The following is a 17,343-nucleotide window of genomic DNA, read 5'->3' as shown; positions in this document are numbered from 1 at the left end:
TGGGAGCTCACAGGAAAGATGTGCATGCCCTCTTGCCTGCTGTTGCTCCCCTGCAACTGGTATTGAGAGGCATAGTGCCTCTGAGGCTGGAGATGGCCCACAGCCACCAGACTAGTAGCCATTGATAGACTTGTCCACCATGAATCTGTCTAAGCCCCTTTTAAAGCCATCCAAGCTGGTGGCCATCACCACATCCCATGGCAAAGAATTCCATAGATTAATTATGTGCTGTTTGAAAAGTACTTCCTCTTGTCGATCCTAAATTTCCCAACCTTCAGTTACATGACCCCTGGTTCTAGTGTTGTGAGAGAGGGAGAAAAAAAATTTCTTTGTACACCCTCTATACTCCATGCATAATTTTATACACCTCGATCATGTCTCCTCTTATTGCCTTTTTTCCAAGGTAAAGAGCCCCAGATGCTGTAGCCTAGCCTCATAAGGAAGGTGCTCCAGGCCCCTGATCATTTTGGTTGCCCTCTTCTGCACCCTTTCCACTTCTACAATATCCTTCTTAAGATACAGTGACCAAAGCTGTATGCAGTACTCCAGATGTGGCCACATCATAGATTTGTATAAGGGCATTATAATATTAACATTTTTATTTTCAATCCCCTTCCTAATGATTCCTAGCATGGAATTAGCCTTTTTCACAGCTGCCGCACACTGAGATGACACTTTCAGTGAGCTGTCCACCACAAATCCCAAGATCTCTTTCCTGGTCAGTCACCGACAGCTCAGATCCCATCAATGTATATGTGGATTTGGTGTTTTTTGACCCAGTGTGCATCACTTTACACTTGATTACATTGAACCACATTTGCCATTTTGTCTCCCACTCACCCAGTTTGGAGAGATCTTTTTGAAGTTCCTCACAATCTGTTGTGGATTTCACTACTCTAAATAGTCATCCCAACTTCTAGATCATTTATGAAGGAGTTAAAGAGGACTGGTCCCAGTACCGATCCCTGGGGGACCCCACTTCATACCTTGCTCCATTGTGAAAACTGTCCATTTATTCCTACCTGTTTCCTGTCCTTCAGCCAGTTACCGATCCACACATGAACTTGTCCCCTTATCCCATGACTGCTAAGTTTACTCAAGAGCCTTTAGTGGGGAACTTTACCAAAAGCTTTTTGGAAGTCCAAGTATACTGTGTCAACCAGATCACCTTTATCCGCATGCCTGTTGACACTCTCAAAAACTCCAAAAGGTTAGTGAGGCAAGACTGTCCCTTGCAGAAGCCATGCTGGTTCTCCTTCAACAAGGCCTTTTCTTCTATATGCTTAACAATTTTGTCCTTAAGTATGCTTTCCATCAATTTACCCAGCACTGAAGTTAAGCTGACTGTCCTCTAATTTCCCGGATCCCCCCGGATCCCTTTTGGAAAATCAGAGTCACATTGGCTACTTTCCAGTCCTCTGCTACAGAGCCTGATTGTAGGGACAAGCAATATATTTTTGCTAGGAGATTGGCAATTTCACATATGAGTTCCTTCCGAACTCTTCGGTGGATACTATCTGGTCCTGGCAATTTGTTAATTTTTAGTTTTTCAAGACAGTTTAGAACATCTTCCCTTGTCACCTCAAATTGGCGCAGATCTTCAGCCGCTAAACCTGAAAATCTCAATTCTAGAGAGGGTATATGGTCAGTATCCTCCACCATGAAGACAGATGCAAAGAACTCATTCCTCTTCTCTGCAATCTCCTTATCCTCCTTTCACACCCTCATCATCTAATGGTCCAACCGCCTCCCTGGCAGGTTTTCTACTTCTGATATATTTAAAGAAGTTTTTGTTATTCCCCTTGACACTTCTAGCTATATGCTCCTCAAACTCTCTCTTTGCATCCCTTATTGTGTCCTTGCATTTCTTTTGCCCAAGTTTATGTTCCTTCCTGTTCTCTTCATTTGGGCAGGACTTGCATTTTCTGAAGGAAGTCTTCTTCCCTTTTATAGCTTCCCTGACTCTACTTGTTAGCCACGCCGGCATCTTCTTGAACTTGGTGGCGCCTTTTTTCCTTCTTGGTATACATTCCAACTGTGCTTCTAGTACTGAGGTTTTAAATAAGTTCTATGCTTTCTGGAGTGATTTGACCCTCCTGACTTTCTCTTTCAACTTCCTTCTTACCAGTCCCCTCATTTTTGAGAAGTTTCCTCTTCTGAAGTCCAACGCATCTGTGTTAGACTTCTTTGACACTTCTCCACTTGCATATATACTGAATTGGATCACACCATGGTCACCTTAAGTGGTGCAGCCGGGAAATGCTTGACTAACAAGCAGAAGGTTGCCAGTTCGAATCCCCGCTGGTAGGTTTCCCAGACTTTGGAAAACACCTATACCGGGCAGCAGCAATATAGGAAGATGCTGAAAGGCATCATCTCATACCACGCGGGAGGAGGCAATGGTAAATCCCTCCTGTATTCTACCAAAGAAAACAACAGGGCTCTGTGGGCGCCAGGAGTCGAAATCGACTTGATGGCACACTTTACCTTTACTTTACGGTTATTGCTACCCAGTGGTTCTGCAACTCTGATATCTTGCACCAGGTCCTGGGCACCACTCAGGATTAAATCCAAACTCGCCATCTCTCTGGTTGGTTCCGCGACTAACTGTTGTAAGGCACAGTCATTTAGCCCGTCTAGAAATTTGGCCTCTCTGTCATTACCTGAATGTGAATTTACCCAGTCTCTGTGTAGGTAGTTGAAGTCACGCATTATAACTGCCCTGTCTCTCTTTGTTACCTCTCTTATTTCTTTCTCCAACTCCAGGTTACTCTCATTGCTTTGATCCAGAGGGCGATAGCAAATCCATAGTAATACATTTCCTTCCAGTCCTTGTAATGTTACCCATAATGATTATGTAGAGGACTCCAGTCTACCTACATTTTCTAGCTTATTGAAATCTATCAGATATACAGTGCCACTTCTCCCCCAATCCTCCCCTCCCTGTCCCTTCTATAGAGTTTATATCCAGGAATAATCGTGTCCCACTGATTCTCACCATTCCACCAGGTTTCTTTTACCCATCCCCATGGCTTTTCTGCATAGAGCATCATGGCTTGTTATCGAGTCCCCTCATTCTACCACTCTCATGAGAGAGCAGTCCATGGGAGTAAGGGCCAATTCAGAGCAGTGTTCCCTCTAACAGGGATTCCCAGATGTTGTTCACTATAACCCCCGACTTCCCAGCTGCAATGGCCTTTGGCTGGGGATTCTGGGAGTTGTAGCCAACATCTGGGAATTCCTGTTAGAGGGAACACTGATTCAGAGTACCCTCTTCTTTTTCCTGACAGATGGGTCTTCTCATGAGCAAGACTAGGGACCGATAACCCCAAAGGGAGAGGTGCTGGGCCCCCCTTCCCCAAACTTTCTGGGGAGAAATAGAACTTGGCTGCTCAAGAATCCCTGCTTGGGGCTGCCTTTTGGAGCCTACCCTTGGCATCCCCCTTGCCCTACGCTCCCCTCCTGGCTCTCTGATGGGGTGCCCTGCTTATGTAGCTGACTGACATGCTTGTGCTTATGTACATACAACTTTGTCACTTTCTTCTTGGTGAGCAAAGCACTTAGTGCCCATCTAGTCATCTCCTCTGTTTCCCCTCTTACTTGCAAGGTGGGGGGAACAAGGGGCATAGTGGGAAGAGGGAATGCCCCAAGCTACTGTGCAGCTTGACCGGCTGACAAGTCTGGGGTGTGGTGGCGTCCCTGTTGCCTGGCAACTCCATAGCTGACAGGAGGAGCGTGGCTGGTTCTCCCAGAGGCTGCCAGTGAGAAGCGCCAAAGGCATGGAGCAGCCATGTCCTCGGGCGGGTCTGCACCACTCCCTCTATGATTGTGTTTTGAAAATCATCATGAAAGCGCAATTTTGGCTGCATCTGGAGTTGAATATAATGCTTCGGGGGCAGGGTGGATTGGATTTAAATCAAACTGATTTAAATCACGATTTAAATCACTAGCAGGGTGGATAAAAATAAAAAAAATCTGATTTAAATAAAAAAAATCAGATTTTTTTGATTTAAATCAGATTTTTTTGATTTAAATCGGATTTTTTTTATTTAAATCGGATTTTTTTGATTTTTATCCACCCTGCTAGTGATTTAAATCGTGATTTAAATCAGTTTGATTTAAATCAAATCCACCCTGTTCGGGGGCCAAACCGCAGGCCTCAGCAGTGAAACTTTGTGATAACCAAAGGTTCAATTTGGAGTTTGCTGAGGCAAACCAGAGGTCGCGTTTGGCCCGTAACTGTGGTTTTGCACATTCAGATGTACTGGAGTTCCAACCTCTGCCTCGTTTAACTCCAGTTTGGCGTTATGTGTGAACCCGGCCTATATCTTTTGGAAAGATGCTAAAAGGCATCATCTCTTACTACATGGGAGATGGCAATGGTAAAGCCCTCCTGCATTCTACCAAAGACAACCACAGGGCTCTGTGGTTGCCAGGAATCGACACCAACTCGACAGCAACCTTTACATTATCAATGCCTTGTGAAGAGATATACAAAGGAAAATATGTTGTGTTACAATACAATATGTTGTATAGCTAAAGAGAGCTTTGGGCTTCCATATTAGTGCCCTTGACCTTGAGTCTTGCATTGTATCTGATGGTGGAACATTGCTAGTAGTTCATCCTTGTGGTATCATGTTAGCTTCACACATGTAAAGTATTTAAAATACCCCACATAAATTCTTAATTATTTTATGACTTAAAGGTCAGTGGTTAGCATCTAGATTGAGCAGGGCATAGGAGTAAGAATCCAAGCCCTTTTACTGAAATGTTTTTGAAGACTTCCCTATCCAAAGAGTGAGAAGGACATTGCAGCAGCCAGTAAGTATCTAGTAATTTCCCTTTCTCGTGAAACCAGCTGAAAGGAGCTTATAAAAGGAGTCATTTAGCTTTAGGCAAATGGGTGCTGGGCCACAGCAGCTGGTAAATCAATTTGTGGATTTGATACTGATATGATAGATATTTGTGTTTTACACAATTTGTGTTTTACACTGCTTTAAAAAAAAAAAAGTATAGGTGGACCTCATCACTTGTGGAGACCTGACCTCGGTATACACGGGTACAAAAATGGTTAAAATCTGCATATCCGCAGTTCCTGGGTGGCATTTATTTTGTTGAAAGGAGCCATTTTGTGGCTCTTGAGGGGGATCCCCACAATTTTTTGTGGTAGATCACCAAAATTGGGAGTTTTGTGTGTCATTGCTCAACATCTGGAGGCTCGCAGAGCACGATATGGCAGTTTATTTCTATCATTTCTGCCCTTTTCAGTCCTTCTAACCCATTTTTAACCTCCAGGAATCTAACACCCCCCACCCCAATTCCAATCGCCTCAAGGTCTTGTTATCCGCGGTTCCGTTATCCACAGTTGTAGTTGAGAACAGAACCCCTGCAGATAATGAGGTCCATCTGTATATATATTTCATTTAAAGTTAATAGCACCACACTGAGCATTGTTCTTGAAGTTTGCAGTGCTGCCTCAAGTTTCCTTTGCAGTGCTGCCTCAGACTTCCTCTGCTCAGAAGTATTAGTTATATTTAAAGGTTAATTCTAAGGGTGAGAACTACATTTATTAAATTAACATTTCAAAGTGTATATATTGCATTATCTGCCAAAGTAACACTTGAAATAGTGCACAACATAAATCACAATATCAAAATATTTTTTAAACTACAAATCCCAACTTATTTTTATTTATTCATGTAAAAGAATTTTACCCCACCCGTTTGCCATTACTAGCCCCCAAATAGTGTTCAATCAAATTAAAATGTACAATGTAGTATACTAAAACAAAGTAAAATAGCTATAGTAAATGTAATATGAGCAATAAGAATAAGATGGTAAACCAGGATAATCCAAAGATCAAACATACCACCAAAGTGAAAGCTGCCAATTAAAACCCATTCCACAATTACAACCCTGATGACACCAGTTATCTGTATTTTCAAAAAACCATCAGAAGTTTACTGCAGTAAAAATGGTTGAAGTGACTAATATTTTTAAAACTATTTTTTATTTCAAATCACCAGACATCATTACAAACTACACATTTTAACATTGTGAAAACATCATACATTCATACTTAAATACATGTATAAAGACCATCATTAAAAAGAAAAAAGAAAAAGCCCAAACTTATGACTACAAAACATTAGACGCATAACACTCTACAATGTCAAGGTCATTCTGAAACAAATACATCTTTCCAAACTTGGATGAATTGGGTTGTCCTCTCCTTACCATAATTTTTATAGTTCAAAAATAGTAATAGATCCTGCCAAATCATAATCAAAGATTGGGATGGAATTATACCTTTTTGGATATTTAAAGAACAAGTCAGTTTTTCAGCTGTTGCAATTTACCAGAGTTTGTTATACTAGTCCTCTAGGGATAGCACTCCCTCTTTCCAATTTTTGGCTATGATCAATCTAGCTGCTATCAACATAAAGGACAGTAAATCCTTAGATTTTAGTGTCTCTATTTTTCCTGAAAAAATACCTAACAATGCCAAGAGGGGATCTGGCTGAATCTGCTAGTCAGTGACTTTTGCCATTTCTATAAAAACCGATTTCCAGAAATTTCTAACTCTTGGACAAGTCCACCATTGATGGTAGTAGGTCCCCTTCTCCTTACAATCATTGTTCCAGCATTTAGCAGATGTGTTCTCTGCAATATGTGCTAATCTCACTGGAGTCATATACCTATTTTCATATAATTTTCTTTAATTTGAGCGGAGACTGAATATAAATATTTACTAGTCCAGACTTTTTCCCATTCTCCTTCGTGGAAAGCTCTTGACAAATCTGTCTCCCAAACAAGTTTTAATCTGGGCAATGGTGTTAATTCATATTTTAACAGAGTCTAATATTAATCTTTTTGTTTCATAGCCACTTTCTATGCCAGCTTCTCAAAATCAGTTGAGTCTTTATTGGCCATAGATAACATCTGGGCCGAAGATAGAAATGACTTCAGTTGTATCAACTGAAACCACGACCAATGCAACTAGTATTTTTAAAAATAAATAAATTTAAAGATTCTATTGAAGAACTGGGTTCATTCTCCATTTTTCAATGGTTAATGTAGCTTGCTTCAGGTTTGAAGATATTATCTTCGCCGTTAAACTTAGATACTATTGTACTTTTCTCATCTTTTTCTTTTTTCTTGCTTTCTGTCTTTCTTTCTTTGTTTCTTTTTTGTCATAGGAACAGCAGCAATATTGGTATCAGCAACATCTGCTTACTCTGCAGCAAAGGGCAAAAGCACATGCACTGGGGCAGCCATCAAGTCCAGGGGTTGTAAATGATGCTCCTGAGCAGAGGCAAGAAGAAAGGGAAATATTTACTTCTGATCAGCTTTCTGAGCCCACCTTGCACTATGAACCTTTATTGCCGCATCCTAAAAATGATGACCTTCCTTTGTCATCTGTTGAGCCCAAGGTATGCTGCGCACAGAGATGTCGTGTGTTCTGTTCATTCATAGGGATTTCTTTACCTCTTTCACTTATTTCAGATTATTTGTTAGTAATGTAACAGACTGTTACATATAAAAGGGCTGGCTGAAAAAAATTGTTCCCATGGCATAGCAGGCTTGGAACACAAGGATTATTGAGAACCATTTACAGGACATTTGGGGTTTGCAGTGCCCAAATGCAGGCGTGATTTGAAAAGCTCCAGTAGGTGGGAGCCTGGCTACTACTTCCATGGAATCTTATTTATATTCATTTTGTGGCAAGTTTATGAATTAGCCCTTGCATCTTCAGCATCGGATATAGAGATAAATCTAAATGAATCAGAAATGAGTGGCAGCTCTTCCTCTCAGTGGGCAGACTGGCTATTTTGGCTCCAGGATTGGAGTTTATAACACACGAATGTGTGGTAATGTCATTGTGTATACAATACATACAGTGAAGGCTACAAAGAATTTTAAAACTGAAAAACAGCTCTTTGAATTGAGCCCAGAAACAAATTGGTAATCAGTGCAGATGTTACAGTATTAGTGTAGTATAGTATATGCATATAGTATGTTTCAGCCTGCCAGCTCCATTTATCATCCTGGCAACTGCATTCTGAACCAGATGAAGTTCCAAACTGTCTTCAAAGACAGCCCCATATATAAAATGTTACAGTAATCTCACCTGGAGGCGACTGGGGCATGAAAAACTGTGATTAGATTCAGTTTCCCAAGGAATGGGCAAAGCTGGTGTACCACGTGAAGCTGGTATAAGGCAATCCTAGACACCACCACAAATTGCCAATCTAGGAGTAAGGCTGGATCTAGGTACCACCCCTAAGTCATGAATTTGATTTTTAGAGAGAGTGCCATTTGGACAAGGTTGGCATTGTAGTTCAAAGCTCGTCTTGTGTATCTTTTTAAAAACTGAGGCTGACAAACAGAGATAATACAGTATAATTCTTATGTCCTTCTGCATTGATTTTGGGATAGGGAGCAGGCCACATTACATATTTTTTTCTGATACTGTAAACCAAAAGTACTTCCATACTGGGATCCATTATTAAGCTTATAAGACCCTTGCTGAATCAGACAAAGATTCATCTAGTCTAGCATTTTGTTTCCAGCAGTGGCCAGGCAGCTTTTAAAAGCAGATAATGATGGTGATAGGTACCTTTTTTTTCCTCCCAGCATCAACTTGAGGTATCCTGTGTCTGTATCATGGTGATTCTGTTTAGTTGCAAAGGTCATTGCACAGATACACCTTTGCACAAGAGCACCCGGGGCTGGGGGTGGGGGATTTAAAGGACCATTTAAAAGCTGAGAGGAGATTAAGATATTGAAATGTCAAATTGCTGAGTGAACCCTCAACATTACACCACAGAAACAACGTGACAGCCCTCCGAAAAAGGAAAATGCTGATTTTTTAATCTTTTTTTTTTGTTGTTGTAACACTAAAACGTAAAGATAAAACCCAGAAGAAGGCTTCCCATGTGTGAATGGCACCTTGCAGTCATTGCACGCACGACGGTGTCAAAACACAATTTGTACAGACGCACACTTAGCAGATACGTAGTGAAACTATTGCAACGTGTAATCTGGAAAGCGCCAGGGAGAGTATTCCAAAGCCTGGGGGCAATGACCATGAAGGCCCTGTCTCACATGCACAACAGCCAAGCATCCTTCATTGTTGGTACACAGAGCAGAGCCCCTCCGATGACCTTGTCAAGTGGGCAGAAACCCTTGGGAGCAGGTGTTCCTTCAAATATCCAGGGCCCAAACCTGGATATTTGATACGTTAAGGGCTTTAAAGATGAAAACCAGCACCTTGAATTGTATTCGGAAACAAATTGGCAGTCGATGTAGCTGTCTCAGAATGGATGTAATGTTGTCTCAACGGGCAACTCTGGAGAAGATCCTAGCTGCCAAATTTTGCACTAGCTGCAGTTTCCAAATACTCAAGGGCAGCCCCATGCACATTCCAGTAATCCAGCTGTGATGTGACTAGAGTGGGGAACTGTGGCCAGATCTGCCTTCTTGAGAAAGGGATGTAGCTGGTGCACTAGCTGAAGCTATGCAAAGACACCCCAGGCCACCATCTCCACCTGAGCATCCAAAAGCAAAGCCGGGTCCAGCAATACCTTCAAGCTGCATACTTGCATACTTGCTTTTTCAAAGGGAGTGCAACACCATCTAGAACTGGTTGAATTCTCTCATCCAGATTGGCTCTCCTACTGATCAGGAGCACCTCTGTCTTGTCTGGATTCAATCTCGGTTTACTAGCCCACAGTAGTGTACAGTGTAGAATAGTAAATATCTTAAAGCAACTTCTTGAATGACTTCAAATTCTAGATGTATATAAAAGAAATTTCTCCCTACCCAATCTCTTTATACCATTTATAATTTTAGAAAAGTCACCTTTTATCAAAAGTAACAGGGCTCAAACTGTTTGGTTTTCCTTGTAAATAAGTTGCTCCAGCCCCATGTTTATTTTATTTACCTTTTCCAACTCTGTAATATACATTTTGAGATAGAACGGCCAGAACCATACACAGTATTGTAATATTTTGGCTGCACCATAGATTTGCTTAATGACGTTATTTTATTTGTTTTATTTTAAAATATTTTCCCAGCTATACTCAGCACTAATTTGACTTTTTAGCAGGGAAAATTCTGCAGCAGTCTGAAACGATGTTTTTTACTCTTTCTGCTATGACCTCAAGACTACTTCTCTAGGTGGTCACAGCCAGTTTTGTTTGTTTGATACCATTCGTATATACACAGAGTTAGGATTTTTTTGAAACCCAGTGCCATGCTTTGCTTTTCCATGGAATCTTATTTATCACTAGCCGATCCTGCACTCTTGGGGCCAGCTGTTCTCCCCTCCCTCCTGCCCCAATCTCTTGCCCTCTCTCCCTCTTGCCTTCCCTCCTTCCCTCCGCCTTGCCCTCCCTCCCGCCCAACTCTGCAGCCGGGCTCACTGCCGCCTGGCCTCCACGGCTGGGCCCACCACCGCTGCTTTCCTCCGCGGCCGGGCCGGGCCCGCCAGCACCTCTGGCCTCCACAGCTGGGCCCACTGCTGCCGCGGCAACCAATCCTCCTGGGTGTGCCTCAGCCAATCATGCACCTCCGCCGCCCAGCCAGTCAGCTGGGCGCTGGGACGCACATTCTGAGGCGCACCCAGGATAATTAATAATATAGATTCTGATAACAGTCTGCTTTTTTGAAGATTTCACATCTGCTTGGGATTTCATACTCTTAAATAATATGGTGGCATTCACACATGTAGCTACCTCCCTGAATACCATTGATTCTAGATAAGTTATAAATAAATACCATTGATTCTAGATAAGTTATGAATAAATACCATTGATTCTAGATAATTTATGAATAAATCCATTCACACATTATCTTCAGCATTTGTACAATGAGTGTACAGTGTACACAGGTACAGATCTGTACCCAGGAACAGTCAGTCACATGTCATGTTGAAGCAGGTACAGAAGTACACTTTCTATCTGTACCATACATTTGAAGGGCCTGAATCCTGGTTCACTTTTAAAATAAACATAGGTACAGTCATTCACACAAACACATGAACAAGTGTACAGACATCTGTACATTCAAACAGCATAGTGTCTGAATTGGGCTATTACCACCTCACCAGTCCCAGTACAGATCTTATCTGGAACCTTGTTGCTTACAGACTTCTAGTGTAAAAATGGTTTATCCTGACACTCAGCTTCCTTTTTTTTTTTTTAAACCAGTTACCAGTCCATAGGAAGACCTACCTACCTTATACTATGATCATAGCTTTTTTTAGGAGCAATATCATCCCTATCTAAATGTTGGCACTTTAAGAAAGCTGAAACATTGGTGAGGCTGAAGCAATGCTGACCCTTGTTTTATTTATGTTTGGCAATTCTACCCTTAATAATGTTTTCATCCATTCTACCTGGGACTGAATTTAAGTTTACAGGTCAGTATTTCCTGGATGTCTTCTGAATCCATCTGTAAAAACTGATATTATGTGCACTATCTTCTTATTTAGTGTTAAGTTACATATTTGGTTGAAAGACAATTTCACATTAGAGTTCTTCAGGAAATATTGGTTGAATGCCTTTTGGCCTTGGTATCATTACTTTTTAATTTGCCCTTTAAAAATGTCATTCTTTGTGACTTTCAGGAAATAATGGGTTGGGTGTGGATATCTCTCTAAGATCTGTGATTTAGACTGATACAAAGAATATGTTTTGCTTCTTTACATTTTCCCGAACACTTTTCATTATTCCTTTTTATTATTTAACAGTTCTGCTACCTCCTCTGACTGGTTTCTTGCTTCCAACTTATTTAAATGTGTTTACTATTTTAATAACTTAGCAATGTGTTTTTCAGATTCTTTCTTTGCTTGCCTTATTGTCAGTTTAATTTGGTTTGTCAGAATTTGTGCCCTTTTCAGTTTCCTTGTAAACCTAACTACACATTAGTGTAGTTGGCCTTGCATTTTTAATTTGGTGGGTGGGGGCAGTGTCTAAAATGAATAATAGTGGGATCATGGCATGCGGAAGGGAACTCACCCTTCCCCTGCACTGCAGTCCTGATCCAGATTAACTCCCTACACACATTTATTTCCCCAAGGATGGGTGCCCCTATTTTTGTTTGTCAGTAAAGTGCATTCATTACAGTCCGTTCGCTCAGTCTTCACGAATGTTCAAAGTTTAGTACACAGTAAAAAGCCTTAAATTGGGATTAATTGATCTCTGTTGGTTTTAATATGTTTATTTTACACTCACAAAGAATGAAGTTTAGATTTGCCATTAGGGATTATCCTGAACCAAGGATTCAGCCCGTCATAGGTATTATAGAAATTTGTGTTTGGATCACTGTGATCTGGATCGTGCTCCATTTCCCTTTATAAGAATTGAGTCCTACGCCTGCCCAGGGACCTCACAGAAGGATTAGCTAGCTCCTTGCGGCACCCTTTCTGCCTTGCACATGGTCTGTGCTTCTATTGGTATTGGCAGTCTGGGCGCCATTTTCCTCAGTTTCTTTCTGACCTCCAAGGTGTCAGTACCTCATCACGGAGCTCCTCGGAGTTAGTTTGGAACTATCAAAAAAAGTGAAGAAAAAAGATTTGTTACTTGGTTAGAATGGACTTGGGACTGCCCTCGATTATTCTTTGTCTAATGGATGACGACAATGGAAAAGAAGGAAACTTTAGCGACCTTACCATCGAGAGACTACCATGATTCTTGTTTAATGTGTCTGGGTGAGCAACATGTCCTTTTGGTTTGCAAAATCTGTTGCTCCTTTTCAAAACAGACTTTTAAAAACAGAGCCCTTAGACTATGTGCAGTGCTGTTTGAGGACACACTTCGTTCACCAACACAGAGACCTAATTGCCTGTCGACATTCAGGTCAGCATTGCGCTCTGTGTTGGGCAGCTGACCCTCAACATCAGAGCGCCCAATGATGATGGAATCACCAAGGATTGCGCACGTGTAGTCGAAATCCTCAGTTGGGGTGCGATCCCCTCTGCTGTGGAGGACGTTTTTAAGTGCTCAAAAGATATGTCCAGACAAGAAAGACATAAAGAGCGAAAGAAAAGAAGTGTCGATTGAACAGGAGTCGACACTGCCTCCAAAAAAGCACAATTTGAAGACGAGGTCAGTATCGAGGGAAAGAACACCCTCCCCTTCGGGGCTACAGTCCCCTTGTCAATCTTTTCCAATAACAATAAAGGATTCGACATTGGAGCCTGCAGTTTCAGGGCCCACCATTGTGACTATGGTGGTGGTGGTGGTGACGGTTTTGAGCTCCCCTTTCTGGGCTGTGCCTCCACGTCGGCCCCTACAACTTTCTCCTGCATGCACACTGCTGCAATCCCCTTCAGCACCAAGGGAAAACACACCTTGACAATCTGATTCTGAGGCACTTGTTGACTTCAAAACTGAGCACATATTGGGGGATGAGCCGTCTCTGGATCCCAATACCGCAAGCACATTGCTCTCGATGTTGGAGTCGACATCGAGCACCCCATTGGGGTTTCACAGTTTCCTCAGTAGTGGTCTCAACATCGAGCTCGATGTTGAGATTCCTGCACCAATACCGAAAACACCATCGATGTCACTGGTGCACTTTACCTCACAGCAGACTTTGGTATCAAGGGCATAGCTGGTGTCTACTCTACCATTGGCATCAGTATTGGCGACATCCTATGCCTCATTGACCTGGAGGTCGCCATTACAGTATGTTAATACACAACGCTTGCCAGAGGGAAATGACACGTACATGTGCATTTCGACATGCATCAGCTGTGACTCCACCAAATGATTATGCTGAGTTCCAACTATGGAAAGCACAGAAAGCTGCTCAGCATGTGCAGGTACATCAGCCACCTCAAGTGGCACAGACCACCTCTGCTGGCCAGTAGTTGCCAAACGCACAGCCACGAATTGTTTCTGCGCACAGCAACTTCCAGAGACTCAGCTGCCAGCACTCCCATCGGTTCCCACAACATGTTTTGCCTACTGCAACAATGACAAAATCCACTCAGGCTGAACTTCTGACTGGATCCAAGAAGAAAGTTGCAAAGTATACAGTGACTCCACAGAAAAAGCCAAAGGAATGTTCAGTCCCTATTGTGCCACCATCGGGGGATGAAGGGAACACCGAGACAGAATTGGCCATGACATTCGACCCCTCTGACACTGCCATCAGATGTTCTGACAAGGCCTTCTATTTCGCCCTCTGAGGAAATGAAGGCCTACCACATATATTTGAGTGAGATGTTAGAAGCTTTGGGCCTTGAAATCAATCTCCCAAACACAGAGGTCAAGCACCCTGTTTAAAGCATGATGGCTGCCGCAAAGTCTTCTTAGCCTGTGGCTCTTCCAGTGTTACTGGTCATCTCCCATACTGCTCAATCGACATGGAAGGTGCTGCAGACGTCCACCCCAACTTCTAAACGCCTGGAGGGACTATACAGAATCCAGTAAGAGGACAATTCCTACCTGCTCAAGCATCCATCGCCGAACTCTTTGGTAATAGATTGTGTGTCAGCTTCGAAGTTGGCTTGCAAGCATATGATTCCAGCTGAGAAAGAGGGCAGAAAATTGGATGTGTGTAGAAAGCTACATTGCATGGTCAGCTTAGCAATCAGGATCGTGAACTACGCCGCTTGTAGAACAAAATACCACCACTTGTTATGGAATACTTTTCAACAAGACTCTACCAAGCTGACACCTGAACAATTTCTTAGCAACTTTCAGAACACTTATGTTAAGTCAACAGCCAGCACTAGACAGCAGCTGAGCATGTTTAAACACTTAGCAGGATAGAATCCTAGGCAATGGCTACGGCGGTTGCTCTTCGGCAACATGCCTGGCTGCAGTCGACCACTTTGCAGCAGGATATGAAAGAGCGTATAGAAACCCTGGAATGTGATGGGAAAGGCCTGTTTAGCGAAAATACGGAATCAACAATGCAATGTTTAAAGAAGTCTAAATATACTGCCAAAATTTTCACCAGTACCACTTACTTGACGTCACAAAATAGATCATTCAACTGCCAGCGTGGTACTTACAAACATCAAGACAAACGGGATTTTAGGTGTCTACAAGCCTTACCAAAGATCGAGGGGGATTGGACAGAAGCAGAAGAACCAAGATACGTACGTCAAAAGACTCATCCAAGCAGTCTCTATGATTTCGTGCTGCGTCCACTGCGAAAGTAAGCAACAGAACCAATCAGAACATCTACATTCCGAAGCAAATGCCATCTGCTTTGAAGTTGCTAATACCATCAAACTAGCAAGGCATACCCAAATATGGCACAACATAACATCGGATCAGTAGGTATTCTGGATCATATCCACTGGTTATGCCATAGTTAAAAATTATGCTTCCATTTTCAAGCGTGAAATTTACCCCAGCAACTTCAATTTTACAGGAGGAAGTGCAGGTTATGTTGGAGAAAGGAGCTATTGCTCCAGTGCAGTGGATGCAGAGCTTTTATTTCCAAGTCCCAAAGAGGGGCGGCAGAATAAGGGCAATTATGGAACTGAGGGACCTGAATCTCTTTATAAACAAGCGCAAATTCAGGATGATGACATTGCAGAGCATACTGCCCCTCCTAACCAGGGAGGAGTGGTTGGCAATGTTAGATTTAAAAGATGTGTACTTCCATATAGGGATCCAGAAAAACCACTGGAAATACCTGTGGTTCACAGTGGGAGTCCGGATATTCCAATAAAACGTGCTCCCCTTCGGACTGGCCACGACCCTGAGAGTCTACACAAAATGCATGGCAGCAATTGTCACCCATCTTCGGACTCTGGGCCTGGTGGTGTTGCCGTAACTGGGTGATTGGCTCCTGGCAGGACAAACCAGAGAAGAGTTAGTTTTACAAGTCCATTATGTGTTGGACTTACTGCGAGAACTCAGTGTGCAGGTCAACATAGATAAATCTCATCTGCAGCCCAGAAAGCGGATAGCCTACATTGGAGCAGTGCTGGACGTTCAAACCAAATGGGCATTCTTGCCAATAGAAAGGTATCTGGATATCAGTGCCCTGATTTGCTCAATTTTTGGCTAACCCAGTTCAGAGAGCAAATCATATTCAAAGGCTTTTGGGCTTGATGGCCTCCTACTATATGACTATAACTTTTGCACAACTGAGGATGTGCAAAGTTCAGATGTGGTATCTCAGGACTTTTTGTTCCAATGTGGACAGCCAAAATATGCTACTGGTGATTCCAGAACCTGTGCTCCACTCTCTCCCCTGGTGTGTGCTACAGAGGAGTCTACTGGGAGGGGTACCCTTCCAACCTCCAGAGCCCACTCAGTGGGTAACTATGGATGCCTCCTTAACAGGCTGGGGTGCCCACTGTTGGAGGCATCAAGTCCAGGGAGTTTGGGCCCACCATCAGAAGACATTACATATCAATTTGCTGGAGCTGCTGGCAGTGTTTCTGGCTCTGAAAGTTTTCCAACCGCTTCAGCAGGGCCGAGTTGTGCAATTTCAGCTCAACAATATAACTGTCGTGGCATATGTCAACAAGCAGGGTGGAACTGTGTCCTGATAATTGTGTGTGCTAAGCATGCAGATATGGAACTAGTGCGTACTGCACAAAATATACCCCTTGGCCATACATATAAGGGGAGCAAACAATGTGCAGGCAGATTGTCTCAGTCACAACAGCCTCCTGAATTACCATAATGAATGGGAGGTCAATCATTGGTACCTGACTCCAGTGTTCAGATTGTGGGGACAACCAGACATGTTTGCAACATCAAAAAAAAGGAAGTGCTCCCGCTATTGCTCACGGGCAGGGATAGAGAAGGCCTCTCTGGGGGGTGCCTTTCAGTGCCATTGGGGTAAAGGCCTCCTGTACATGTACCCACCGCAACCATTGATCAGCAGAGTATTGGCACAATTGATATGGGACAGAGCAATAGCAATCATAATCACACCATGGTGGCCCCGCCAGCCATGGTTTGCAACTCTACTCAGACTGTCCTGACTGACTTTTTATCATTTCCCTCAGCACCCAGACCTACTGTCGAGAGATGAGGGAGCGGTTCTCCATCCCGACCCATGCACCCTCAGGCTGACAGCCTGGAGAGTCGGTTACTAAGAAAGATAATGTTGAACAATAGGAAGCCTTCCACTCGTAAGAACTATAACAGAAAGTGGAAGCGTTTTCAGGCTTATGCCAAGGCATGTGACAGGTTGTTTTCCTGTATGATGATCTGGTAGTGATCTATTACCATTCATAAGACTCTCCTGTAGCCACCCCACTTCAGTAGCCACCTATACTCCAGAAGAGGAAGAGGAAGAGAAAGAAAGGAGGAATGGCACCTACCTCTTAGTGGAACACAACAGCTGACTGTTACT

General features: G+C 42.9%; 1 protein-coding gene across 5 annotated transcripts in view; it reads left to right on the top strand.

Annotated features, from left to right (window-relative positions):
• The window catches only part of YLPM1 (YLP motif containing 1), a 110,923-nt gene that overhangs the window by 17,918 nt on the left and 75,662 nt on the right, over window positions 1-17,343 (top strand). For 4 of the 5 annotated variants that reach the window (XM_053307331.1, XM_053307308.1, XM_053307341.1 and 1 more), the window contains exon 2: window positions 7,200-7,433. The exons of the other annotated variant lie outside the window; for it this stretch is intronic. In XM_053307331.1, the coding sequence (XP_053163306.1) occupies window positions 7,200-7,433 (234 nt within the window). The remainder of the gene's footprint in view (window positions 1-7,199; window positions 7,434-17,343) is intronic. 5 annotated transcript variants of the gene reach the window in all.

The sequence above is a fragment of the Hemicordylus capensis genome, chromosome 1, assembly GCF_027244095.1.
Source record: "Hemicordylus capensis ecotype Gifberg chromosome 1, rHemCap1.1.pri, whole genome shotgun sequence".
Taxonomy (NCBI): domain Eukaryota; kingdom Metazoa; phylum Chordata; class Lepidosauria; order Squamata; family Cordylidae; genus Hemicordylus; species Hemicordylus capensis.
Note: the sequence above shows the minus strand (reverse complement) of the source record. Positions and strands in the feature narration are given on the sequence as shown.